The 24,364-nt window shown below is 53.9% G+C and overlaps 8 protein-coding genes across 8 annotated transcripts; 5 read left to right on the top strand and 3 right to left on the bottom strand.

Annotated features, from left to right (window-relative positions):
• Positions 1-387: 387 nt before the first annotated feature.
• BJX68DRAFT_255892 (putative membrane bound cation transporter) lies at positions 388-3,407 on the bottom strand (the record flags this gene model as incomplete). The annotated part of the gene is made up of 2 exons (XM_071043121.1): positions 388-2,582; positions 3,185-3,407. 2 exons carry the CDS (start codon positions 3,405-3,407, stop codon positions 388-390), a joined length of 2,418 nt encoding a protein of 805 aa, XP_070898238.1.
• On the top strand, positions 2,895-4,145 carry BJX68DRAFT_238903 (uncharacterized protein). Its single transcript, XM_071040434.1, has one exon. The coding sequence runs from the start codon at positions 3,448-3,450 to the stop codon at positions 3,910-3,912; it is 465 nt and encodes a 154-aa protein (XP_070898237.1). The 5' UTR covers positions 2,895-3,447; the 3' UTR covers positions 3,913-4,145.
• Positions 4,146-6,190: 2,045 nt separating this feature from the next.
• BJX68DRAFT_238900 (uncharacterized protein) lies at positions 6,191-6,944 on the top strand (the record flags this gene model as incomplete). Its single annotated transcript, XM_071040433.1, has 2 exons — positions 6,191-6,528; positions 6,601-6,944. Coding segments are annotated over exons 1-2 (301 nt in total), but the record flags the coding sequence as incomplete, so codon positions are not given.
• Positions 6,945-7,402, top strand: BJX68DRAFT_238899 (uncharacterized protein). Its single transcript, XM_071040432.1, has 3 exons — positions 6,945-6,989; positions 7,051-7,115; positions 7,210-7,402. Exons 1-3 carry the CDS (start codon positions 6,978-6,980, stop codon positions 7,298-7,300), a joined length of 168 nt encoding a protein of 55 aa, XP_070898235.1. The 5' UTR covers positions 6,945-6,977; the 3' UTR covers positions 7,301-7,402.
• Positions 7,403-8,741: 1,339 nt separating this feature from the next.
• BJX68DRAFT_238898 (uncharacterized protein) lies at positions 8,742-9,528 on the top strand. Its single transcript, XM_071040431.1, has 3 exons — positions 8,742-8,901; positions 8,973-9,060; positions 9,136-9,528. Exons 1-3 carry the CDS (start codon positions 8,781-8,783, stop codon positions 9,317-9,319), a joined length of 393 nt encoding a protein of 130 aa, XP_070898234.1. The 5' UTR covers positions 8,742-8,780; the 3' UTR covers positions 9,320-9,528.
• A 3,558-nt stretch (positions 9,529-13,086) lies between these two features.
• BJX68DRAFT_267767 (uncharacterized protein) lies at positions 13,087-13,529 on the bottom strand (the record flags this gene model as incomplete). Its single annotated transcript, XM_071045900.1, has 2 exons — positions 13,087-13,274; positions 13,430-13,529. The coding sequence occupies 2 exons, from the start codon at positions 13,527-13,529 to the stop codon at positions 13,087-13,089; spliced, it is 288 nt and encodes a 95-aa protein (XP_070898233.1).
• Positions 13,530-20,344: 6,815 nt separating this feature from the next.
• BJX68DRAFT_238897 (S53 family peptidase) lies at positions 20,345-22,393 on the top strand. Its single transcript, XM_071040430.1, has 2 exons — positions 20,345-20,467; positions 20,573-22,393. The coding sequence occupies exons 1-2, from the start codon at positions 20,362-20,364 to the stop codon at positions 22,312-22,314; spliced, it is 1,848 nt and encodes a 615-aa protein (XP_070898232.1). The 5' UTR covers positions 20,345-20,361; the 3' UTR covers positions 22,315-22,393.
• Positions 22,365-24,110, bottom strand: BJX68DRAFT_238896 (SGNH/GDSL hydrolase family protein). Its single transcript, XM_071040429.1, has 4 exons — positions 23,484-24,110; positions 23,257-23,348; positions 22,570-23,177; positions 22,365-22,513 (listed from the first exon to the last, which is right to left on the bottom strand). Exons 1-4 carry the CDS (start codon positions 23,847-23,849, stop codon positions 22,491-22,493), a joined length of 1,089 nt encoding a protein of 362 aa, XP_070898231.1. The 5' UTR covers positions 23,850-24,110; the 3' UTR covers positions 22,365-22,490.
• Between the last annotated feature and the right edge of the window lie 254 nt (positions 24,111-24,364).

Genomic DNA, 24,364 nt, shown 5'->3' with positions numbered 1-24,364 from the left:
GTCACGCACGTTGTTGGGCTACAGTCGAGGCTAGATTCCGGTCTATCGACTTTGTGATTATCAGTCTTGCGGCTTTTTTCTACCCAAGGGTCGCGTCAGCATACAGGAGATGACAACCAGTGATAGGAAATATTCAAATCCATTCTGTTGATCGACAAAGTAGGAAACCTTGATAACTAGTACCTAGTAAATAAACACTAACATCCTTATCCACTTGCTCCATAGTCCATAGTCCATAGTCTGGGATACTTGCGCGCAGAGTCCGGTACGACCGCCGGTGCTGGTCGCAAAGCTCTCCCATCATCTCGAAAATGACCCTCCCAATCCCTCCCAAACTAGGCCAGTGGCGTAATGCCATGCGGGCCGCAGAGCGATGGGTGAACGCATCTATCCACCTCCGAGGGCGCTGGACTCACTCTCGTCGGGGTAGAAGAAAGCCGCAACACTGATAATCACATATGCAGCGATAAGCAACGCCCCTTCTAAGTAATTTGACTTTCCATCCAGTACTAAGAAGTTCACGACGAACACCGTGACGAATAGCGAGATCGTCTCGAAGAGGGTAAAGTACAGATTCATATCCTTGTCCATACACCAGCCCAGAATGACAACGAGCGGAGTGACAAAGATAGCAATCTGGATACTACTGCCAACAGAGACACCAATCGAGAGATCCATCTTGTTCTTGGTTGCGACGGTCACTGCCGTTACGTGTTCTGCGGCGTTGCCGACGATGGGGAGGATGATGAGGCCGATAAAGGCTTCGCTGACGGAGGAACTCTCAACCATCTCGGGGATCGCATCGACGAGGAATTCAGCGCAGACGGCGACGAGAGCTGTCGAGAGGAGGAGCATGACAATTGCGGCTGTGCGTGACATTTCGGGTTCCGGGTGCTCTTGGGGTTGGGGCGCCGCCGGATTGACGGCGTCAGGCATGCGGGCGGCGACGCGGGCGAATTGCACGGCGTTGCCGACTGGGGGTTGACGGTGGTGAGCTGGAGGTTGCGAAAGCGAAGGCAGAGAATGGGAGCGACGTAAGCCGTTGAAATTGCCCAGCGGGTCGCCTCGCGAGTTACCAGGGGTAGGGGGTGGGTTGGTGAAGACGGTGTTGGATAGCAGAGACGGCAGGCCCGGGCGGAAAGGAGACCATTTCTTTGGCGAGTCAACGGTTCCTACACCTTCATCCGCGGCAAGAGATGAGACACGGGGGTCCGTGGGGGGAGGCACAACGAGCTTCTCAGTCCTTTCTGCCTTTTCCTGTTGCTTGCGAACCTTCTTCCTGGTCTTGCGCTCCCGCCTATGGTGTCCTCGATCTTCCTCAAACTTGATGCTCGTTGCCGGTTGGCCAAAATCTCTCGCCTGTGGTTCAATCGTTGAGCGGGAGGTGGAGACAGGATCAGCGGTTGGGCGGTTGTCGTCGCCAAAGTCGACAATGTAGGAGCCGGCATCATCGCGTTGACTAGGGCTGGAGGCACTAGTAGAGCTTGGTTTCCGCGTGGCCCCCAGAGATGATACATCATTGAGGGAGGATTTGCGTGGTAGGTCTGGGGATGATGTGTCTCGCGAAGTAGTGCTAAACTTCCTGTGTCGCCTATACTTGACTGCTCGCTTGAGGCGTTTTGCCGTAGTCCACGAGGTTGTCGTATCGTCCGACTCATCGGAAGACGAACTGCTCGACGAGTCGGATGACGAGTTCATGAAATCCGCGAGCACACCGGGGTGAGATTCCTCGTCAATGACCTGCTGAGGAATACTGGCATAGAGGTAGGAGTGCGACTTGAGCTGGAAGACGATATACAAAACGTATACGAGCAGCAGCACCACACTCGTTCCCCGGGACACTTTGAGCGTCGCCGAATCTGCTTTCGCGGAATCCTTGAACGAGGCGTGGAATGCGGTAGGCAGGAGCAGCGAGGTAACCGCGAGCGACAATAAACAGGCGCTCATCTGAGTCACGGTGCTGTTATAGATCTGTTCCTGGAAACGCAGACCTCCAAGAAGGAAAGCCATTCCCAGAATCAAGAGAAGGTTCGCCAGAATCGATCCCAACAGCGATGCTTGGACGATGCGAATCTGATTCTTGACCAGGGCGATAATGAATATGATCAGTTCGACTGCATTTCCAAACGTGACGTTCAGCAGGGCTCCGATGGTATCACCCAGTCTGCTGGCCACACACTCAGTAGCGTGGCTGAGGATACCGGCTAGAGGAATGATAGCGACGGCATTCATCGCAAAGATGATAGCCGGATTCAAACCAACAGCCTCGGCGGCGATACCTATGGGCACAAAGACCAAGAGGACATTGACCCAGCTGTGGCAAAGAGCCGTCTTGGTGTGGCGGACGAAACGGACGCTGCCTGCCTGCATGCGAGGCAGGAGTCCCAGTTTCTGTGGTTGTTTCTCTCCATCGCTTGGTGAGCCCGAGCCGGTCGGGTCACCGGCGGGTTTATCATTCACTTGATCATTTCGTATAGGGGGTTCGTCGGCTTCTTGGGAAGGGGGTGTGGTTCCAGAGGAGCCCTCTTGTTGTGAGTTTCCGCTGATAGACGCGTGAGCTTTCGCCCACGAACGAATCCGGTCTGCGCGATGGAAATTGCTGGTTAGCTTTGATTGTGATGACTGGGGTTGATGGTTTGCGAGCAGGACAAGCCGCGAGCCAAGCCAGGCACAGAGATGCCAAGATCGGCTCGCTCTCAGGGACCAGGGGGTTGGATAGCAGGAGAAAGGGACTTACGCATAAATTCAGAACAGAGGGTGGCAGTCGACGATCAATAGGTCGAGAAGAAAGTGTGAGAACCAGACAAAATTGAGAGAAGGATGGAAAGAAGAAGCAAGTAAGCTTCGTGTGGTGGGAGAATGAAGCTTGGTTGCACCGCCCCGGGCGAGACTTGGCTTTATGTACCCGACGTATGCCAAGACCAACAGCGACAATCCAGATTTCAGTCAAAAGACGAAAGAATCATTCTTATCTCCGCTGCGCAATCCCTTGCTAGCGGGGTAATCTGTGTTTCCCAACTGTTCCCCAATGATGCCATGAGCGCATCCAGACTGACGTGGACGCAACACCCCAACGCAATGCTCCTGCATAACACCCCGTCAGAAAAGGGATTCCAATGTCATCAGCAGTATTCTCGCAGCAAGGGGCTCTCCATCATCCATGAGGGCACTCCTCCTTCACAACCGGTATCTGGAATCTTCTCGCCCTCCCTGTCTGCAATGACGATCGTATTTTGGACCTTGTAAGGCCACCAATAATCGATCTCGACACAGCCACCACTGAGTCTAGTTGGTGTTTCTGATTGGCTGGGGAATTCGTGATCGTTTCGGAGGCGATTCTCCGAACTCCGAGGTTCCCCCAATACGCCGTTGAATACGCCATTCAGCGTAGCGACAGGATACGTCATAACAACTGTGTGACGGGAAAAAGGACCTTGAACGTCAGATATGTCTATTTTGAGATCGATTAAAGGTGCCATCCATGTCCACGAACATTCCGAGAGGCAAGGAGTTGATTCAGAAGATGAGAGTGGAGTGGTGATCTGGCCGGGTCCAATTTATCTCCGCATCCGCCTCACTGGCGCTGCCTCGAATTTATTCGTCGGGTTGCCTTGTACGCAATCATTGCCACGCGACTCATTTTTGTTCAAAATGATTCAATTTGAACTAAGCGAAGCCGTACGGAGTAGATATCAGATCCCACTAAACTATCGCCCAAGGATAATTGCAAGATGCGTGGGCAAAGTCAGAATTTGGGGACTTGTGAGGCTACCCCTTACCTGCAGGCAGATGTTTATGTCTCGCTTGTGTTGCATTCATAGACGAAGTAGTAATAATTTACTACTACTAGAGCCTAGAATTATTGCGCTACTTTTGTGGTTTAATGCAATCATGTTCTCTATGCGAGCTTAGATCTGGATCCCGGTATAGTATTTCGGACGATATTGAGTACCTTTGCGTAATACTTATGACAGGAGATTGGACCTAGATGAAGGAATATGCCTGGTTCTGTTTATTTAAATGTTGAAATTGCAATGGGTCCAGTTGGTCAGCGGTGGCGGACAAAGTTGATGATTATGTATCTATATATCTATTGTGGTCTTCTATATTTTGAGACCCACATCCCTACTTGTGCAATCTCAAACGAAAGGAAGCCCAGGAATAGCTGATTATGTTCTATAATTTGAGGCGCAAGTCTCCTTTAACCAAATGGCCATGAAAAGAAGATGAATGCCCACTGGAGGGGTCGTTTGCGAGGTTGGGCTATTGTCAGGTATAGAGGAATGGATACCAAACATCTTCTGCCCAGGGACATTCAAATTTCACCAACCTCTGGACAACAATCGTCGCTCCAGTTATCACGGTCGTTTCCTTGAGTACTTCCATGGCTAAATAGCCCTCCGCTGATGAAACCCTCAAGGCCACAGACAGAAAAGCTACGGTGTCCATCTCCGACCACAACACCATGACAAAACACAGCATTCCTTCCCATGCAACCGATGGTTAGACTACTTTCAGTGTTCTTCTCTTGAGCCTCACCTCCCACGATAGCCAAGACTACTGAGATCTACCAGTGCAGATTTATTACACATAGCTTGGAAGCAACTGATAGAGAATCAACCCGCGATGCCTGACTCTCATGTCTCTTGCAACGCCGCAAGGGCGCGAAACACTTTCGTCTTCTCATGGGCCGAGGTGTGGCTCAGTTCATGACTGGCTTGCCTGAGCGCGACCAAGCGAGCCAGAAATGCAACCAGCCACAACCCAGAAGGAACCCAATACCACAAAAGGAAAGTGTGGCTCAACAATTTCTTCCCCCAACCAGGATATCATCTCCAAGCAATGTCACAGCCACTCGGCAACCTACACGTGGCTTGACACAGAAAATGCCTCAGAAATGGGGTCGACCATCGGCAACAGGAGGGAGTCATGAGCGCATTGGAGCAAGACGTCGCCATTGTCATGATTCAGTCGTGGCTGATAGGTGGCGGTGGAGTTCTTGCAGTGGAACTGCAATGTGGCTAGTGACGGCACAATGTCCCCCGATTGGACAGCTGTATGAAGGAACAGCCACTCTACCAGCCTCGTGTGGCGCCAAGCCCTGTGGATCTAGTATGTGAGTCTAGCGTAGGGCTGGTCATGCCCTCCAACTGGGCCTCTGCAGACGTCTTTCGCTGCGTACGGAGTACATACGACACTACGGAGATACTCCCGAAGAAGGAGTCCAAGGGGAGAGTGTCCAGTGTCCGTAATGAATGTCGTTCTTCAGAAGTGCCAAAACCAGCCACAGCCTCAGGGGAGGTCGGTGGAGAAAATAATGCTGCTGCCTAGCTGTCCTGCATCTCCATGTCTCGATCTGCACGCTCTAGCCACTCCCACTATTGACATCGCTCCTGGCCTGGTGGAAACACCCGTTCTTAGCGCCAGGCCTGCATGTCGCTGTCGCACTGCATCTCCTCTGAGCGAATGGCTGTGCTCTGAGTCGCCTTGTAGGGCCCGCGCGGCGCGACAGCATTAATCTCCGGTTTGAGAATTCGATAGTAGCCTGGTGATGGGAGGGGACGATGGGCCCGTCACGGTGATTGTGTTTACTGATTATGGAGTACCGGGGTGTGTGTGTCAAGGGGGTCAGGGTGAGTTGGGCTGGTGCCAGGTGGGCTGCGGGCATCTCGTGGTGAAGAAGTGATGCCCCTCTATTCTGCGTCTTTCCCCTCCGTTGTTGGAGGAGGAGAGATATTTAAGGAGAAAACGGCCGTCTGTTTTTGACCTCGTTCTCATTCTTTTCCCATCTTCATCTCCATCTACATCTCAGCCTCCTCCCTCCTTGCGCCTCTTTCTGCCTCCCTGTCCCTTCAGTCACAACCACCAACATGTCATACTACGGAGAATCAGCCACCTACTACGGCGGCGGCGGCGGCGGCGGCGGCGAACGCCCTCCATATGAACGCCCACCGTACGAGCGGCCCCCCTACGAACGCCCTCCCTACGACGAGCACCGCGGCCCATCCTACGACCGCCCACCTCACGAAGAACACCGCGGCTCTCCATACGACCGCCCTGCCTATGATGAGCACCGCGGCCCATCCTACGACCGCCCGCCCTACGAAGAGCACCGCGGCTCCTCCTACGACTCTCGCCCTCCCTACTCCAGCGCTCCTCCCTCCGCCCGCCCTCCTCAATACCCCCCACCCCCCCTCCCCATCGGCTGGATCCAAGAATGGGAGCCCAGCGCTCGGCGCGCCTTCTTCGTCGAAACATCTACTGGCCGCACAGAGTGGACTCTTCCTGCTGAGCTCGCCTACGGCGGTGGTGAGCAGTCTCGCAGTGGTGGTGACTACTATGCTGCTGCCCCGGTCCCGCCGCCTGGGTACCCGCCCCAGGATTACCACCAGGGAGGATACGGTGGTGAATACCCCGAGGAGAAGAAGGAGAAGAAGAAGGACAGCGATACAGGCAAGCTGCTTGCTGCTGGTGCTGCGGGTCTGGCGATTGGTGCTGTGGGAGGTGCTATTCTGGGTCATGAACTTGGTTAGAAATACCCCCGTTATCTCTTCCATCTTGTCTGCTGTATGGGAATAACTTGCTAACCTTCTCGAGCAGCCGAGAACAGTGACGAAGAACACCACAGCAGCTCCGACGAAGAAGCCCACTACTCCGGTGACGATGACTGATAGATCGAATTGTACCAGTCGTCCGTTTAGAAACATGCTAGTTTAGACTAGAGTGAGCGAGATTTAGTAAGCGACAGCGCAGACATGGGCTTTTCTCTTCCTCTTTTTACAAACATCACTCAACCTTCTGTTCTCTTCCCCTCTGGTAGTTTGTAGATTGAGTCCCACTCTCCTGATCGACAAGACGGTGCCTGGCCCGCCTCGGAGCCGCTATGATGTAATACCCCTTATTTAACCCACGCAACCCCGCATCACAATCATATCACCCTGACTTTCTCATCAACCTCCCCTGCTAGAACCACCACCATGCCCAAATACGTAAGCTCACCCAGGCATCTACCACCTTGCCAGAATAACTCTTAAGCGAATCCCATCCCAGACCGCGATCATCAAATACGACTCCCAGGAAGCTTACCAGCAGCACGGGAGCCAGATCGAGCAGATGTGGGTATCCTCCCACCGCGCTACCAACCCCCCCCTTCCTCTCGAAGACCTAGACTGGCCAAATCGTTTAGGCTAATCCGATCTGTATCAACAGAGCGAGCGACCTTTTCGCCTCAAAAGGCGCGACCGAGCAGGCGCCCTTCTTCTCCACGCGGAGTATGCCGCCCACGCATCGGACCTCGTGAGTATAGCCTAAATTGGACCGCATGGGTGTGGTAGGCAGGCAAGGGGATTATAATGCTAACTTTGCTCCGGGGTAGGTTTGTCGTTCCTGATGGTGTCTCGGTGGAAGAGCTGAAGAGCGCGGGATTGCCGCAGGGGGTTTCGTGTGATATTGCCGAGGCCAAGTGAGCATTTGGTGGGCTAGAGGGGATAATCCGCTGGACTGCTTGATTTAGAAATGGCCGGAATTGAGACGCCGGACATAGTCCCTGTCTATCGATACTGTCGGTGAATACGAATCTTGACTGATTGTCGAACAAATGAACACACTGCATGGATATACATATTAAGACTAGGCAGCTTAGAAAGGTACTGATATACGGAGGTGGCGTAGAGATGTAATAAAGTAAGTAGGGTTTGATATCTTTTCAGTCCTATAGGCCTAAAGTACTGAGTAGAATGTACTTATAGAGGAGAGCGATGATCCTGCATATCGCACGGGCCATCTACTGCCTTTGCCCTTATGGTCCGGACTGTTCAGAGCAAGCTATGGTTCAACACCACCGAGTGGTTCCTGGCGAAATCTCAACTGATATCCAGAAGAAGGCGCAGGCCCCAGTGCTGGCCTTGCTTGGCAGTTACATGATACTCGTACCCCTCGATATTTGTATGATGGAGCGCAACTGTAAGAGACGGAGAATATGATTAAGAGGTAACGGTTGTTCAGATAGTATTGAGAGGCCATACAAGAAACCAGCGTGGTCAGAACAACGACACCGCGGGCGGGGACAAGTCGCCAAGACGCGCAGACCCTTTGGGTGACGAAATGCGTCCTGATACAGGACATCTTAACGTTCTAAGAATTTCTAATGCACCAGACAGGATCATTCTACACCAACAGCTCTCTCGGGTACAACCAAATATCTACCAAGACACACGGGGTTTGGTTGGTTAGTACCGCGCCAATGAGATCTGCAGGCACAGACCCCGAGAGGGGGGCATGTTTTCTTGCTTCCGATTTAGGAAAGCGCTGCTTCAGGCCTTGCATACTTAGGCGCGGGACAAAGGAGACAAATAATCCAATCCCGGCCGTTGAGGCTTTCAGCTGGCTGGGCATCTCAGCTGCAGGAGCCGCCACACTGAACATCGACCAATCGGGACGAGCGCTCTGTCCGCAACAGTTAGCCATCCTCGTCCTAAACCCTGAAGAAACATATCGATATACGACGAAAGGATGTAACATCGATCAAAGGTCGCGGTAGCTGAATCTTCAGCGGATGAAGGGTTGGTGGAAGATTGGGCTGTGGCAGTGGCCGCTGGACCACGGACGACGCCGCTCTTGATCGGTCAGGAATTACCAACCTTTGCGCAGGCCAGAATGGGTTGCCTGATTCAAGATATCAGATGGGTATAAATACAAGCATCTAACAGTGTTGCTCACTGTATCTTGCACAACCTCCAACTCAATCATCCAAGTTTCGTCGACCCAAAATCCTAGTCAAGATGCGTGCAGGAGTAGTCGCCCAGCTGCTTTTCGTTGGCTATGCCAGCGCAATCTCGGTTCGACTTTTCAACAAGAATGGCGTGAGCAGTTCGTATGCTGTGAATGCTGACGGCAGTTGCTGTACGTCTATCATGCCTATCACCCCTCACGCACGACACAAGAAGCCAGTCACCTAACCTAGCAACCAACAGTTGACCTCGCCGGCGGTACCCTCCAGCAATACAACGACAATCTCAAGGCAATGGAGATCCCACCGGGCTACCAGTGTGTCATCTGGGAGTATGTTATTGTCCACCAGACCCCACCCTCCCTTGCCGTACTCTATCCATATATGAACTAACAAGCCCTTTCCAGGGATTACAATTGCAAGAACCTGCATACAAACGCTATTCAGGGCTTGCCGCAGATCGAGCAAGTCTGCTGGGGACATTATCCAAACCAGCCGAACCATGACTGGTCCAAGAAAGCTTCGTCCTTCAAGTGCTGTCCAGCGGGCATAGAGCCGGGTTGGTGTGCAGGGTCGATCCCGTACTGTTGATGCAGTCCTGTTAGTGTGATGAGGCTGGCTCTAGCTCTCTCTGGCGTTCAATCTACGGATGGTCCCATTATTCTTTCATGGTCTGCAAGAATCGAAACGTGTACCATAACTGTCCAGAAGGACGCTGGTCATCAGCTTTACCGTCTCTGTTCGAGTTCTGCTGAATGCAATGAGTTCCAGTACCCCTTGTTGGCTGGTTCTGACCAACCATGTATCTTCTCGCAGGCCTGCCATGCGGAGGATATTGGATGACAGGTTTGTACTGGATGGCCTGGTTCTCATGATCACGTTGCCTACGTAAAACTCCCTGCAATAATCTAACGCGCATTTTAGGTCTGTAGTACACCACCGAGCGTGCTGTAGGACCATTATTGTTTTGAGTGATCTGCAAATTTGAATCTCCGGCTTGTGCACCAGGACAAGGCCGTGCAGGATGTGTCTGCATATGTATAATTCTAGCTATCATGCCCGAAGAATACCAAATAACTGTCTTCGCAACACCCCACAATCGTAGCTAGGCTGTTTCCCCATCCAGAGTGATGATTGTGCTGGAGTTCATAGAAGCACATCCGCTGCCTCCTGGACCCGATCCCTCCAGATGAGACCATCGCACATACTCCGACTAGCTTGCGTTTTTTCCGCAGCCGGGACATCGCATATGGGAGAATGTGGTCTGCACCTTTGAGCTGCGCTGCGGCAAAACCACCCACCGGGGGGATGTTGTATCTGCGCTTCTATTTTAGATTTTGTCACAGAGCAGACGCCTCCTTTCTCCCGAGTTGGGGACTGGCGAAGATGGAGCGGCTCGCTGTGGCGTGAGTTGTGCGACGCTGCGATGCTGCAATGCAGTGGGCAAGCCTTGGATTACCAGGACCGCAGATTTGGCGTCTAGGGCCGGGCACATAATTGATGGAAGCAGGGAATAGTTTATCCTAGCAAGTGGCCGCCGCGTGCAGCGAGTTTGGTCATGTGCCCAAAGTAGGAGGATCGGAGTGACTGTGACCTGATTTCGGGGAATAAGCTGTGGAGCTCATTGCCATTGGCAATCGAGTGGGTGATTTTCTGGAGAAGTTGTTGGTTAGTGGCCATGGTGGACTTTCCATGAATATTTTGTGACGCGTAGGGTATAAAGCATCGACCTACCTTCTATAACAGGGGCCGTGCTGATGCTACTGCACAACCCACAAAAGGACGAATTTCAACTGGGAGAGCCATTGCATACAGCCCAAGTGCTGGAAATACCACCTGACCAATGTGCACGAGAACCTATCGACTAAGAGTTTCATCTGCCAACGGACAGGTTCCGGGATGGAAAACACTTGGACATTTCTGGAATCTTATCAAGCGCGAACCTGGTCCCGAAAGGCTGTTGTGTAGTGATGTCTACGGCTTGCAAGGGGCGAGACGATGGCTCCGAGAGCGAATTTCTTGAGAGCACAAAGTCCGAGAGCGGAATATGCACTTGGCAAGTTTCCCATTCCAACAGAGCGTTCCAAGCAGTGTGCTGCATATAGGCCTGCTTCGCACATGACAAGGTAGACATGCGACCAGATCCTAGTGGCTTGTATCTCTAATGCTGCTATGTGGGCTCAGTCTCAGGGAACGATCAGCCACCTGGCATAATGGCATGGTATCGCGCTATGAAACGCACCAGCTTTCTGCAACGTCCATGTCATCGATCAGCGGAGTCAGGCCATGGTTATGTCGGGTGAGCTATCAATGGCCACCCCAGATTGTTCGGACACGGCGAGGAGCGGAGCAGCATGGGATAATAGGAATGCTAGAATAGCTCATATAGGTGTTTGATGCTGGCAACTAAGAACGGCCGAACGTCATGTTTCTCCGGTCTGAGTACGAGCAGTTCCAAGTCAGAGATTAGGTCTGCGAGGGGTCCAAGTGTTGGTCGCCGTTGTCTCGTTCAGCATGCAACAGTAGAACACTCTCCGTCCGGGCCCACACGCATGGTAATGTCGATATGCAGACGACCTCCAATGTGCTTTACTTCCCAAATGCGTCGATATCTGCGCTTCGATCCGCAGCACCTCATGGCTCAACGAGCATCGGGCCTGAATCTGTCGGGCAAAGTACACGCCCAACCCCCGGGGCGCTGCATCCATCAGCCGCCTACACGAAGTCTTGGTGGTTTCGAGGGCCCTTTACGTGGCATGGGCATTCGCGTTTATTGGGTGCAAGCGGAAATACCGCGTCGCCGGTGACGTGGGAATTTGAGGCCGAGGTTGTTGATTGATAGTTGGGTTATTTGTGGTGCTTGCAGTGCATCGTAGCAAGGGTTGTTTGGGAAAACCAGTGAGCAGGAAGGAACTCACTTTCTGTGCTGAGCATCAAGCGTCGGTTCACATTGCTAAACAACACGCGAGCGGTTGGTCCTCTGACTTTGCGACCTTGGCTGCTGCAGGAGTCATGTGATTGCTGGAACAGGCCCCTTCGGCTACAGTCGTCAATCGAGATCATGATGGACATATCCAGCGAGCCCAGGTAGCGGTGTCTCTTCGCGGATTACGCACCAGCTAGCCCAGGTGAGCGTGCCATCTTCCACGTACGACAACCTGGCGGATGGAAGCAAATGGGCTGATAGTCACGCGAAACCCGCAACAAGGACTGGAATCGGACCGGGAACGCTTTGGCTGACACATCCTTTAAGTATTTGGCCAGGGTGTTGTAGCTGCCATGGCCACCTCTGGAGTCTATGCCTCCAGGCCTCCAAAGGTGACATGCACTTGTTGGGCGCATGTAAGAGCGACATCGACCCGACCTGGTCCCGCGCTGAAGCTAAGGCTAACCTAGTACTCTCCTGGCTTGGTTAGGCCACATCAGACGAGCGGCGCCTTCCTCGCCCCCTGCACGGCGCCAACCGAAACCTCGTGGGCAACCTTCAGGCCTCTTTCATGGAAGATATGTCGGAAAAGGCGCCATGGAGCTTGTGGTCGGATCTCTCATGGGCAAGGAGGTCTCTGGCGTACTTCAAATCTCTTTGCATTCATGGTCCCAAACATCATGTCCTCTTAGTATGTATCCAACCAGGAGGACGGACATCACGCGCGGGTCAATCCTGGAGCTCCGCTGTTGATACCCCATCTCTGGTGATGCTGTAAGATAACACCGACATCCCCAAGCTTGTACAGATGAGAAGTCTGGTCGTTTGCCACGGCGTCTCTTGTATGGATGCATATCGATGCCTCGTACGCGCGATTGAATGGCCCTGAAACAGTGTGGATTCGAGAACCTGACAGCACAAACACCAACGATGATGGTGACAAATGGGCCACCAGACCAGCGAAGCATGCTCCTTGACTATCAAGTCGGCAGGAAAACCAGATACTGCTGAGTCCAACGCAGATAGATGGCCTATGAAGACACAAGTGTCAATGAACCCATCGCAATGGCAAGCTTGCATGGATGGATATAAAGAGCCTTACAGTCGACGGTGGTTCTTCCAAGATCCCATCTTCGCGGATGGGTTTGGCATCTCATTATGGGGCTCACTCGAAGTGCTAGTGCCCAGGGAGACGGACTAAAATACGTTCGAAAATGCTGACAGAGTGGTGCATTGGGAAGTTCGAAGCTATTCGAACACCGCTTGAGCCTCCGTACCGCGCCTAAACGCCGATTAGATCCTTGACCTTCAACATCTCAAAATATCGCTAGAGATTTATATTTCCAAACGGGCAAGTGAGGTTGATGACAACCTGGTTGTCCGGTGGCTTAAGACGTAGCTGTACATAACGCCTTGTGAGTGCCTCTTTGAGTCAGTGCACTACAGTGCCTTCTTGATACGCTTGGCGCGGTCCTGCGTATGGTAGACTCGTGGAGGCGATGGGTGGTTGGCTGTCGCTGTACAGGTCACACGGCGTGACTCTGTCGGAGCCCGTTCCTTCGAGGATTAGAACGAGGTAGAAGGCTTTCTTCGCCGCTTGGATGACCTGATTAAACTCCGCTTCGCATGTGGTGAGTGTCAGAAAGATCGACCTCCTTCCTGGTATGGTAATAAACCAGATCGTTGACCTGGTTCTCGGTTCTATACGCGATCTGGCTGTAGGGTCACATACTGGTGCGGTGGCTGGGGCGCGGAAAGCCAAATGACCGACTTACAAGACTCGTTAGAGGCGCGGGAGGGCAAGGCCAGGCCAGAGGGGTGGAAGGTGTTGAGCCATGCCCAGACCAGGTGATGCTGGGACAGGATCGTGGCCATGTTGGTGGTGTTGAGTGAGACATGGAGTGACAAGCCCGCTTTGCGGAACTTTGAGAATGAAGAAGGTAAAAGCTGCTAGAGGCGGGGAGTTTCGTGTACCAGTCGCGTTTGTTGTTGTACTCCGTGTTGGACTTGCTGCGGCGTCTTTCGAGGCCGCGACCTAAGAGCGGCGAGACAAGGGAGTGGCTGATTGGGAATGGGAGTTGTGCGCTATGTTGATGGGGTGCTAGATGATTTCGATTAGTATTGTCGAGGGGGGTGAAAGGGCGATGGTTGAGCTCATACCTGGGTCTCTTCCATTCCCTCTTGTACTTCGGGCTCAGACTTTAGCATATCGGCCCTGCGTCTAAGGGACCCACCCTGAGCCCTAACGTTGCTCGTCCTTGACACCTCACCAGATGCTCCGAAACTATGTCATCTGCGCTGAGATGTTTCGAAGACTGAGGTGCTGAGGTCCTGAATCGAGACCGAACAACTGCTGCAGTGGCTTATTTGTGATTGATAGGCGGCGATGAGGTAAAAGCGACAGGATGAGATCCGGTGGAGAATAAAGCAAAGAATTCGCGTTCGTCGGAGTGGACGTAGTATGCAACCACCAGGCGGCGGGTAGCCATAACCGTGTCCACCAGTAGGATGGTTACGGGGCCCCGGGATAGCGATAATCGCTTCCGCAACGGCCAGGTATTCTGAAGAAGGACCTGGTATGATTCGCATTCAGTCAATGCGGATGGTGTAAAAGGCAGCTTGTGGTGGACGAACGTAGCCCGCGTAGAGCACAAGAGGCGACCATCGCCGTTGTACACGGCGGCTGGGCAGTTTTAAAAAGACTCTATCCTGTCGCCAGCACTGTTCAGGGGAAGACTAAGACTCGGCTTGTGTGAGATGTGGTAGGGTATGAGTGGCCCTAGTCGGCGACGATGGGAGTTGGACGTGCAAGCCTAACGTACATTCCTTCTTGGATGAAGACTTGGGCGATCTCACCGGATGTTGCGACAGCCTCATCGAAGCGCGAGTCCAGGCAGGCCTGAAGTGAGCAGTTTTATTCATGCTGCTCGGAATAGGAATTGACCATTACTACTCCTGGTACCTGATTTTGAGCGTGAAGACCGTTGGAACGTTCCTAGAAATGCAGCCATCATTCATGATGTATTATTGACTGCGCTTCTTTCAAGCATGATATCTCGCCGGGATTAGTATCTGAACTCCTTCATGGGAGTGGGCGTCTGGTCGGTAGTGGAGCTGCAGGGCAATGTCAACCTAGGTAAATCGCAGGAAGCGGTCATATATGGAAGCGCGTACCTCATCTTCTCCACAGAATCTAATGAGCACAGCAGGTTCTGTCTGTAATCCGCCGTCGTGCTGCTTTCTGCTTACGGAGGTAGACAGTCGTGTAGTTATTATTCTGGTCAACGATGAACATCCAGTAGTGTGTTCCACCATTAAACCGAAAGGAAGCTCGCTATGGCCCCCACCAAGGTCAATGAATATGCGCTCTCCTCGTTTCTTGACAGCCGCGATGCGCTGCCTCCCGTTGTGTATAGTGGCATTGGCGACTTTGCACGACTCGCAGGCGTCTTTAGGATAGCGAGGGCATGGATATTCATTCCGTCAGTCATGCGGGCAGCTCAAATGATGTTGCCAATTGAAAGGTGACCAAAGCGGGGGTGAGGGATGAATACCTTCACCTGGTCCTTCCTGATGCGCGGCAGCGAGGTATCTGGCTCTGCGGGTTCCAGCTGCTGTGATTCTGTAGTTTCCTCAGCTTCTTCAGTCGTTATGTTGTAGATATAATATCAAGGTAATCCGCTGGCGTTGGGTTCGGCGTAGAAATCGCCGTATTGCGTTCCTGGATCTTGCTAGATAATTGTCTTCGACGCACCTTGATGTGTTGTATGGCGGCAAGTGAGCGCTCCTTGTCGGGAGCTGCTATGGCAAGTATATGACAGCCACCCGACACGGCGAAGGTCGAATATTTCGACGGCGACCTCGAAGTTCCGGAAGTGTCGTCGACGCTGCGGAATGAGGCCAAGGGACATGGAATTGCTCGTCACGTACGGAGTAGAGCATGGCCCTTCTCCAGTAGACCGGCAAATCCTCTTGCAGCCGCAGCGCGGCTGGCTCAGCGCATCCGAAGGGCGGGTGAGGGAGCCTATGGTGACCTCTAACCTGCATTATCAGTAAGCAGAGAGGCATAATCATGTCACCGATAATATAAACGTACCATAGAATCAAAGAGGGTCGGAACCATAGCCGATCCTTTCGACTGTGTTTGCCCTATGGGTTCTCGAGCTTGTGGTAGGTTCAGCCACAACTCCTGCTCTTCGGTACTGGAAAGGCATCCGCAGTCAATCAGCTTCGCGACGCGATTGGTGAGTGCCGCGAGATTTCAACGACCAGGCTATTGGGCCGTTGGCTGCAAACAAGACGAGGCCAGTTGTTGATCTCCTTGTATCGCGACGTCTTGTAAAGTCGGTGTCGCATTGGCCGGCGACGACACCAAAGTTCCGCAACTCGCTGCCGTTACTGGACTGATGGGCATGATACATGATCCCGTGATTGAGCGTGGCCCGGGGTATTGGAATGCTCGCTGAAGCTGTCGTATGTGTGGCAGCATATCTCAAGAGCTTGCCAAGTACAAAAGCTAGGTCAGGCATAGTTTGCAACACGAGTTACATGGATGTTCCCAATCCAGAGGGAAGACGTCCACGCTTCCATGCCATGAATCGAAATAAGATCCTTGAATTCGTGCATACTCTTTATATTTCCACTGGAGTGAGGGACTCCTCAGCGCCCGCGTTAGGATCGATGCAAGTTACAATGGTGGCCAAGGCACTCTGGCATTGCCATTGGCTGCGGAAAGATGATGTCAGTCTTTTCATCTCTAAGCGAGAGGCTTCGGTACTGACATACCGAGTGGACTGAGAGAGAAGGAGGTGATGCTTACTTTGTCCGCGTGCCAGCCAAAGACCGTTGCAAAATTGAAACATTGGTAATGGGAAGCGGCAGTAATCAAGACGGATTTCGGGACCTGAGCGATGTTGGTGGTGTGTATTGCAGATAGTTAAGCTTCACCCTAGAGCCAACATCCAGTGTGGCAGGCATACTGGGCTCGTAGACCGTAGCAGCAAAGCTAGCAAAAGAAAAGGGGGCAGAAAACCAAGCTGAAATGCCGAAGTCTAGCACGCTCGCTGTGGGCGCAGGACAGGTAGAAGGACACATCAAGGCGGACGCAGGATAGCTTTGGGTTGTCACAAATGATCTTTTGCACCCGGCGCGAGACGATGGCCAATTGTCGTATTGTTCGCTTTCAGGGGCCACGTCTGCTGGATCTCAAGATCAAGGTCTTAGGCAACGTCTGTGAATTCTGTCCATGTGCCCTCCTTGGTCTCGTATCTCCGGAGGCATGGTCCTCCAGATCATTCCTCGGGGACCCACATTATGACAGGACATGAAATGTCATTGTGGTGGTTAATAACAATCGGCTATGAGCGGTGGGTTTCATATCAACCGTCATACGCGCCGCACAGTAAGTGAGGATAGTGTGCATCTTCACCGGGATCGTTGCGGGGTCGGTTGAATAGGTCTTTAGGGCCAGGCGGGGTTTCATCTCATCCGTAGCCTTGCCCTGCCTCTTCGAGGCTGACCTTGGCATGGTTCGGGCGTGCAGCCGGTCGAAAACAGGCCTTTTGTAGGTGACGTTATCTAGCACTCCAGATGTTAGCGCGTGTTGTCCAACGCGCGTGCACCCCAAGTGCGAGATGGGAAGCTCACTTCACTATATTCGGTTCCCGCCATCTCGCTTGCCTCCATTTGCGTCCATAAGAAATTCTCCTGCAAAATCAGTCAGCGCCATCGATCCCCATCCACCATGCAAGGTAAATTGAAGTTACTAGCAAAGCCCGAGTGCTTCCCGAACTCAAAGCCCCTTCAGCGTGAGACGATAACAGCCCTCGTGCAGATCCACAAGCTCTCTGCACAAACACCCGTTGCATGGTTTTCCTAGATACCCCTGTGCTAGCTCTTCGCGTACCAAGATTACTACAGGCAATGTTGATATCAGCACCCTGTCACTGTTTACCGTCGCCAGTTGAGAGAGACAAAAGCCCCCGGCGCAACAGGTACTCAGTTCAAAGAGTTTTTGGCCATCGTCACTGTAGGACCAGAATCACCGCAACATGCGGCTGTGAGGGCAGTACACGGCTGCCAGCTCTTTTGCATGCGACTGTGACTGTCGCCATAGTGACACGAGGACATGGGATTGAAGATTTGGAAAAAAAGGCGCCATCCCCCTGCTCCCTCCATCTCAAACGTTCGTTTGTTTTGCCCAAAGCCCTCCGCGTAGTCACACACTCCCTTGACAATGATTGTGGGAACAAGTCCCCACGCCTTCGTCCCCCATTCCAAAACTTTGCTGGTTCTTCTCAAAGTCTTTCGCAAAGTCACAGGCAGACATGACAATCATGTCTTGACGATGCAGTGATTGTCGGAACACAACCCCATGCCATGCCCCCTGTGGCCGCAGAGGATGCAGACGAGGGCATTGGAAGAAGGACGAGAGCACAGAGGCTTTAACATCGCGGACGTGCTCTGAAAGTTGAATGTTCCCTGCGTCTCAGACTCCTCTCTACCCTTTTTGCCTGTGACTATCGGCACAGTCGCAGACTCCCTTGACGATGATCGTGGGAAAAGTGGTCCCACGCCCTGGCATCTTCCATTTCAATCGCCATGTCGCTTCCGTCTCGTAAATATGACAATCACCGCAATGAGACGCAAAACCTGCTTTGACGATTATCGTGGGGAAACGACCCCAAGCCCCCCGCACCCTCATCTCGACAATCACCTTGCGATCCGTGGTGAAGCCCAGATCCTTTGGGATGTCTGCCTGTTGAGATGAGGCGAGATGACTCCGCCGTAAACAGCAAACCAAACGTGGACTCCTTGCCTTTCATGCAGTTCGGCGATGATCCCGATACTAGGCTTGGTTTCAGCAAGAGTATCACCATGCTTGACGGGCCTGTAGGGGAAAATAAGGGCGGTACATACCTGGTAGTTTGTGATCATCACAAAGACTTTCCTGCGCGCCGCGCTGAAGTGGTGGTCTGGTTTCATCCAGCAGGGCGAAGATGGCTGTTTTACCACCCCCGACTCGACGCCCCCACTTGCCACCTCATTTCTTCATGCTTCAAGGGTTCAATACACGGACCTGGTCTGGGCGTGAGCATCATAGATACAGGCGGGGGTGATGCAAATGAACCTGCACAGCAGACGGCCACTGGAGCTGGACCAGCGGTATCTCCCGGGGGAAATAATACATCGCTGTGTCTGGCTCGCCAGCGCTGAGTGCCAACAAGGATGGTTTCATGAGTTGTGGTGGGTCGCGCTTTCTGCTGGTGATATGTCAGCACCACTGAGACAATGACCGATGACAGGGAAGAATCGAAGAAGATGCATGCAAGGAAAACGAAGACTATGCACTTATGTCGGCGGTACATACCATCCATCATTCGCTCGCTTACAAAGTGCTGTATTCCACTTCGACCAGGGATGTCAGCTGTATCATACTCTCGGAGTCTCTCCTATTCGATGTATCAGCAGATATACCAAGATAAAAAGGCGCGAGGCATGCGAGGGTGATGGAAGCAGCAGGAAGACCACTCACAAATGTTAATGATATATCCAACACCACCACGATGCATCCCAGAGACTCCCACTGGTGATCGGCAAACTATGAAAAGCGGCGAACCTTGATGTTACACGGTGCCATCAAGGTCTTCGCGGCACGGGACATTTGTTCTCAATGACGTGCCCAGGGCTGCGTGTGCTACCGTGCAATAACTATACTCGGGGAGTGAAGCTCGGATAGGAAGGTGGTGTGGGTGGCGGGGGCTGGTGTTGGAGTAAGATGGAGCCGTCGCATCAGATAAATGAGGAGCAAATGGATGCAACAAGATATACAAGCGAAGAGAAATAAGACGAGGCAGGAAAAAGTAACAAAGAAAAGTATGTACACGAAGGAGATGATGAAGAAATGTGCCGGGGAAAAGAAGAGGATATTTATGCCTTTCTACTCTACTTGCAAAACCCCATCTCGACCTCGTCAAGTCGCCATATCCTGGCCATCTACAAACGACTTTGATGCATCACCCACGACCTCGCCGGCAGCATCGACCGTCATGGCCCCTCCGCTCTGCATTCCAGCAAACGGCGAACCCCGACGGCCCAAAAATTAGCCCCGACCACATCTCGACGGACCGGACACTCGACTCTCGCCAGTTCATCAGGCCACTTCCTGCAAAGCAAAGCGATGCAATGCAATGCAACATACCCCCCAGCTAAAGATAACGCGATACCAAAATGATCCTCTCGCTCCGAAACAGCCAGTGGAAAAAGGCGGACCCAACCTCGGCCTCGCAACGCGCCCAGCATTCCGGCGCCGATCCCTGCGGACCCCTGACGATCAGGACCAGAGGCAGCCAATGAGGCTGCAGAACCAGACACTCAGGTGGACACGCCCAGACATTACTGGATGCTTGCTTGTTTGAAGCCCCGTCTTGGCCGGCCACTCGCAGTAGCGCTGCGACATTGCAATCGCGGCCCTAGACTCATTCAAGCAGGTGATATTCCGGCCATTGTCTGGTGGAATCTGGATGGCTGACGGGGGGAGATAGTATGTGGGGAGATGACAACAATGGGTTATGTTATCATGCGATCTGCGGGGGTTTTAAGGGCGAGGGTGCCCCTTGTTCTTGGTTTCGAAGCATTCTGCGATTCAGCGCTTCGACCTGCTTCAGTGACAAGACACCTGGTTGTGTCTGTCTGCCTGGTCACCACCATGCGCTTCCATCTCTCTCGTGCGACCCTCTCCCTCGCGGGACTGGCTGCCCTCGCTGCATCAGTCTCCGCAGAGGCGTTTGAGCGGCTGAGCGCTGTCCCCGATGGTACGTACAAACAGTAGTTTCTCCGTTTACCATCGTCACCTTCACTTCCCTCAGCACCACCACGAATACAGCAACGCCCTGTGTGCAAACTAACAACACACACAGGCTGGAAAGTCGCTGGCACCCCCGCAGCAACCCAACCGCTGCGCCTCCGCATCGCCCTCAAGCAGCACGACGTCACGGGCTTCGAGCGCGCCCTCCTCGACATGAGCACACCCGGCCACACGAACTACGGGCGGCATTTCCGCTCCTACACCGAGATGAAGGAGCTCCTCCTCCCCAGCAACGACGCCGTCTCCACCGTCGAGGACTGGCTCTCCGCCGCAGGCGTCACAGACTTCGAGACGGATGCCGACTGGGTGAATTTCCAGACCACAGTCGGCGAAGCGAATGAGCTGCTGGATGCAGATTTCTTGTGGTACACGCATGCCGATACAGACCTTGATGCGGTCGCAAACGCCAACACGCGCGATGTGCGCAAGGTCTTGCGAACGCTGAGCTACAGTCTGCCCGAGGCCATCGCGCCCCATGTCAACATGGTGCAGCCCACGACGCGGTTTGATAGCCTGCAGGCGAACCGCGCGACGATGCGGTCCAGGCCCGCGCTGGATATCGATACCAGTCGACTGACGACTGCGGTCGCCCAGGGCGACCTGGAGCACTGCAACGACGTGATCACGCCCAACTGCCTGGCGGACTTGTACAACACCGAGGGGTATACCGCCGACGCGCGCAGCGGGAGCAGGATTGGGTTTGCGAGTTTCCTCGAGCAGTACGCGCGCTACGACGATCTGGCCAGGTTCGAACGCACATACGCGCCCGGCGCCGCGGGGCTGAACTTCTCCGTCGTCACCTTCAACGGCGGGCTCAACGACCAGTCCTCGTCCGAGGACAGCGGCGAAGCCAACCTCGACCTGCAGTACATCGTCGGCGTCAGCCACCCACTCCCCGTCACGGAATTCTCCACCGGCGGCCGCGGCAAACTCGTCCCGGACCTGTCGCAGCCAGACCCCAACGACAACTCCAACGAGCCGTACCTCGAGTTCCTGCAGGGCGTGCTCAAGCTCGACCAGGATGCCCTCCCGCAGGTCATCTCGACGAGCTATGGCGAAAACGAGCAGACGATCCCCGAGAGCTATGCGCGCACCGTTTGCAATCTGTACGCGCAGCTCGGGTCCCGCGGGGTGAGTGTGCTCTTTTCGTCGGGGGACAGCGGCGTCGGATCCTCGTGCGTGACCAACGATGGGAAGAATACCACGCACTTCCCGCCCCAGTTCCCGGCGTCGTGTCCGTGGGTGACCTCTGTCGGCGGCACGAATGGGACGGCGCCCGAGGCCGGCGTGTATTTCTCCTCGGGGGGGTTCAGCGACCTGTTCCCGCGGCCGAGCTGGCAAAACGCCGCTGTCTCGGGGTACCTCTCGCAGCTCGGAAACGTGCAGAGCGCGTACTTTAACCGGAGTGGCCGCGCCTTCCCGGATGTCGCCGCCCAGGCGACAAACTACGCCGTCTACGACAAGGGCGTCGTGAAGCTGTACGACGGGACGAGCTGCTCTGCCCCGGCATTCAGCGGGGTCATTGCGTTGCTCAACGATGCGAGACTCCAGGCCGGCCTGCCTGTTTTGGGCTTCTTGAATCCGTGGCTGTACTCTGCCGGTGTCGCTGGGTTGAATGATATCGTGCATGGAGGCAGCCTGGGGTGTGACGGGAATGACCGGTTCAATGGGCCGCCGAATGGGAGTCCTGTCATCCCGTTTGCGAGCTGGAATGCCACGGCTGGGTGGGATCCTGTTACGGGGCTGGGGACGCCGGATTTTGCCAAGTTGAAGGGGATTGCACTTGCTGCTTGAGGCGGGGGTACGTCTACGAAGTAGAACAGAGGGGATGAAATCTTTTTAGACGCTTGAATAGGTGTAAAGTAGATCTTGGAGTTTCGATTCTAGATAGAATATGTTCATTCGCTGTATGCTGCATTTCTCGTCGATCGTGTATCATGTATCGGAGCTCGTCTCATACAAGTCTACGCTCAACTCACCAGGTGCGCCAATACTGCCATCATTAGCCATTCGCCCACATCGCAGGATCAATATAAGAAGAGAACTCACCGAAGCCCTGTACAACAAGCACCCCCCACCCAAGTCTCCCACTCCAGCTCCTCACCGCAGCCCCATCATCATCCACCGCGGGCTGCGCAGGCGCAATATAACTCGGCAACCCCGGATCCTCAACCGGCCCATCATCCAGCCCCTCCCCCTCCGTCCCATTCCGCTCGCTCGCAACAAGCGCCGAGACATTCGCCGTGGATCCCGATCCGCCACTGGCACTCGTACTCTCCCTATGAATCTCAACCCCATTCGGAGCAACCAAAAACCCCGCCCTCTCCGCCTCCTGTATCCCCGCCCACCAAACCGCCGCCATAGCCCGATACCCGTCATCATCCGGATGCGTCCCGTCGACGAGATACTCCGAGCCGACGAAATAGCTCATCTCGGCGAGGACCACGCGGTCGCCGGCCGCGCGGCGCCGCGCAGCGACGTTGCGGTATTCGCCGCTTATCCGCTGCACGACGCGCTGGGCGTGTGTGTTGGGGATGAGCGTCGAGAGGATTATGGTCGTGTTGGGGATTGCGGTGAAGAGGTCGCTGAGGAGGGTGTCGATGCGGGATCCGGCGCCGCGGATTGCGCTGTTATGGAGGGCGTCGTTTGTGCCGGCGCTGTCTGGCTGTTAGCATTCCATCTCGGCGTGTAGCTGGTAGGCCTGGCGGTGGAGGGAAAGAAGGGGTAGATCCGCACTTGATCAAAATAACATTCGGCTGCATACCGACCGAGCGAGCGGCGGCTTCTGCGATTTCATTTATTGTGTCTCCAAAATGACCTTCGTTTTGCTGCTCGGAGAGGATCTCGTCAGCTTGGCCACATACACATCGAACCGTCCAGACCATCCGTGTCATATCACATCATGTGAACCCATCCACCGATGGTACAACCGAATCCCAATTAGCCGGATAGAGGTGACGTACATTATCCTTCATCGTCCCATTCGTCAAACTCCCCACCATATCGACCTCCCACCCCGCATAGCGCAACTGCTCCCGCAGCGGCTTGCGATACCCATTGCCGTCGCTCGACTGGTACCCAACTGTTATCGATGCGCCGAGGGGCATGACGCGCAGTAGAAAAGGTTTCGAGTCGCGGGGTGCGAGGGAGTTGGTATTCGTGGTTGCGACGGCATTGCTGTGGCGGGGAGGGAATAGGCTGTAGGATGCGGCGCGGGGTGTTAGTAGCGACAAGAGGGTGAAGAGTGTAAGATAGAGTGTTGATAGCGATTGTCGAGCGGGAATTGATACCAATGTCGACGGCATCGACGCCGAAGCCGATCGCCGCATTCCTACCGAATGGTCGTGGTTAGCTAGCTACGAACAGGTACTGTGGGGAGGGGACTTGTCTGGAATATAAGCGGCTGCCAGCTGCAGTGCTGCCTGCAGGGCACAAAGAAAGGTGAAACCGTCGAGGCAGTGCACCCAAGACTGGCCGGACCCTGACTCGTTTCGGACCCTCTGTGCAACAATTGGCGATATGTCGCGCGAATGACGTTCGCCCTTGCTGATGGGGAAACTGAAGATGAAAGAAAAGAAAGAGGAGCCGATCTCAATCTGGACAGGCCGATGACACCATTTGTGGCTGCTGTGTTTATCTCCGATCGCTCATCGTTGCCGGGAGACCGCGCTAAGAGTGCGCTAGTGGGCGCTAACTGGCGCTAACTGGGGACAGAACGGGAATTGAGGAAAATCATTGGCTGGCCTGTTTTGGCTCTTTTCGACGCTGCTGGTTGCTGACTGGTCGCGTCATCATGTCCTCAGAATGTGCTAAGCTGCCTGCATTACAGTGTTGCCTGGCTAAG

The sequence above is a fragment of the Aspergillus pseudodeflectus genome, assembly GCF_044049435.1.
Source record: "Aspergillus pseudodeflectus strain CBS 756.74 chromosome Unknown BJX68scaffold_26, whole genome shotgun sequence".
NCBI lineage: Eukaryota > Fungi > Ascomycota > Eurotiomycetes > Eurotiales > Aspergillaceae > Aspergillus > Aspergillus pseudodeflectus.
Note: the sequence above shows the minus strand (reverse complement) of the source record. Positions and strands in the feature narration are given on the sequence as shown.

Bases quoted from the DNA above. Each gene is read 5' to 3' on its own strand.
- BJX68DRAFT_238898 (XM_071040431.1), top strand. From the start codon at position 8,781: ATGCGTGCAGGAGTAGTCGCCCAGCTGCTTTTCGTTGGCTATGCCAGC. The intron at 8,902-8,972 runs GTACGTCTATCA...AGCAACCAACAG, and splicing joins GAATGCTGACGGCAGTTGCT to TTGACCTCGCCGGCGGTACC. The intron at 9,061-9,135 runs GTATGTTATTGT...AGCCCTTTCCAG, and splicing joins TACCAGTGTGTCATCTGGGA to GGATTACAATTGCAAGAACC.
- BJX68DRAFT_238896 (XM_071040429.1), bottom strand. From the start codon at position 23,849: ATGCGGCGATCGGCTTCGGCGTCGATGCCGTCGACATTGGTATCAATT. The intron at 23,178-23,256 runs GTGCGGATCTAC...ACAGCCAGACAG, and splicing joins CCGAATGTTATTTTGATCAA to CGCCGGCACAAACGACGCCC. The intron at 22,514-22,569 runs GTGAGTTCTCTT...TAATGATGGCAG, and splicing joins GCTTGTTGTACAGGGCTTCG to TATTGGCGCACCTGGTGAGT.
- BJX68DRAFT_238897 (XM_071040430.1), top strand. From the start codon at position 20,362: ATGCGCTTCCATCTCTCTCGTGCGACCCTCTCCCTCGCGGGACTGGCT. The intron at 20,468-20,572 runs GTACGTACAAAC...CAACACACACAG, and splicing joins GCTGAGCGCTGTCCCCGATG to GCTGGAAAGTCGCTGGCACC.
- BJX68DRAFT_238899 (XM_071040432.1), top strand. The intron at 7,116-7,209 runs GTGGGTATCCTC...CTGTATCAACAG, and splicing joins GGGAGCCAGATCGAGCAGAT to AGCGAGCGACCTTTTCGCCT.
- BJX68DRAFT_238903 (XM_071040434.1), top strand. From the start codon at position 3,448: ATGTCTATTTTGAGATCGATTAAAGGTGCCATCCATGTCCACGAACAT.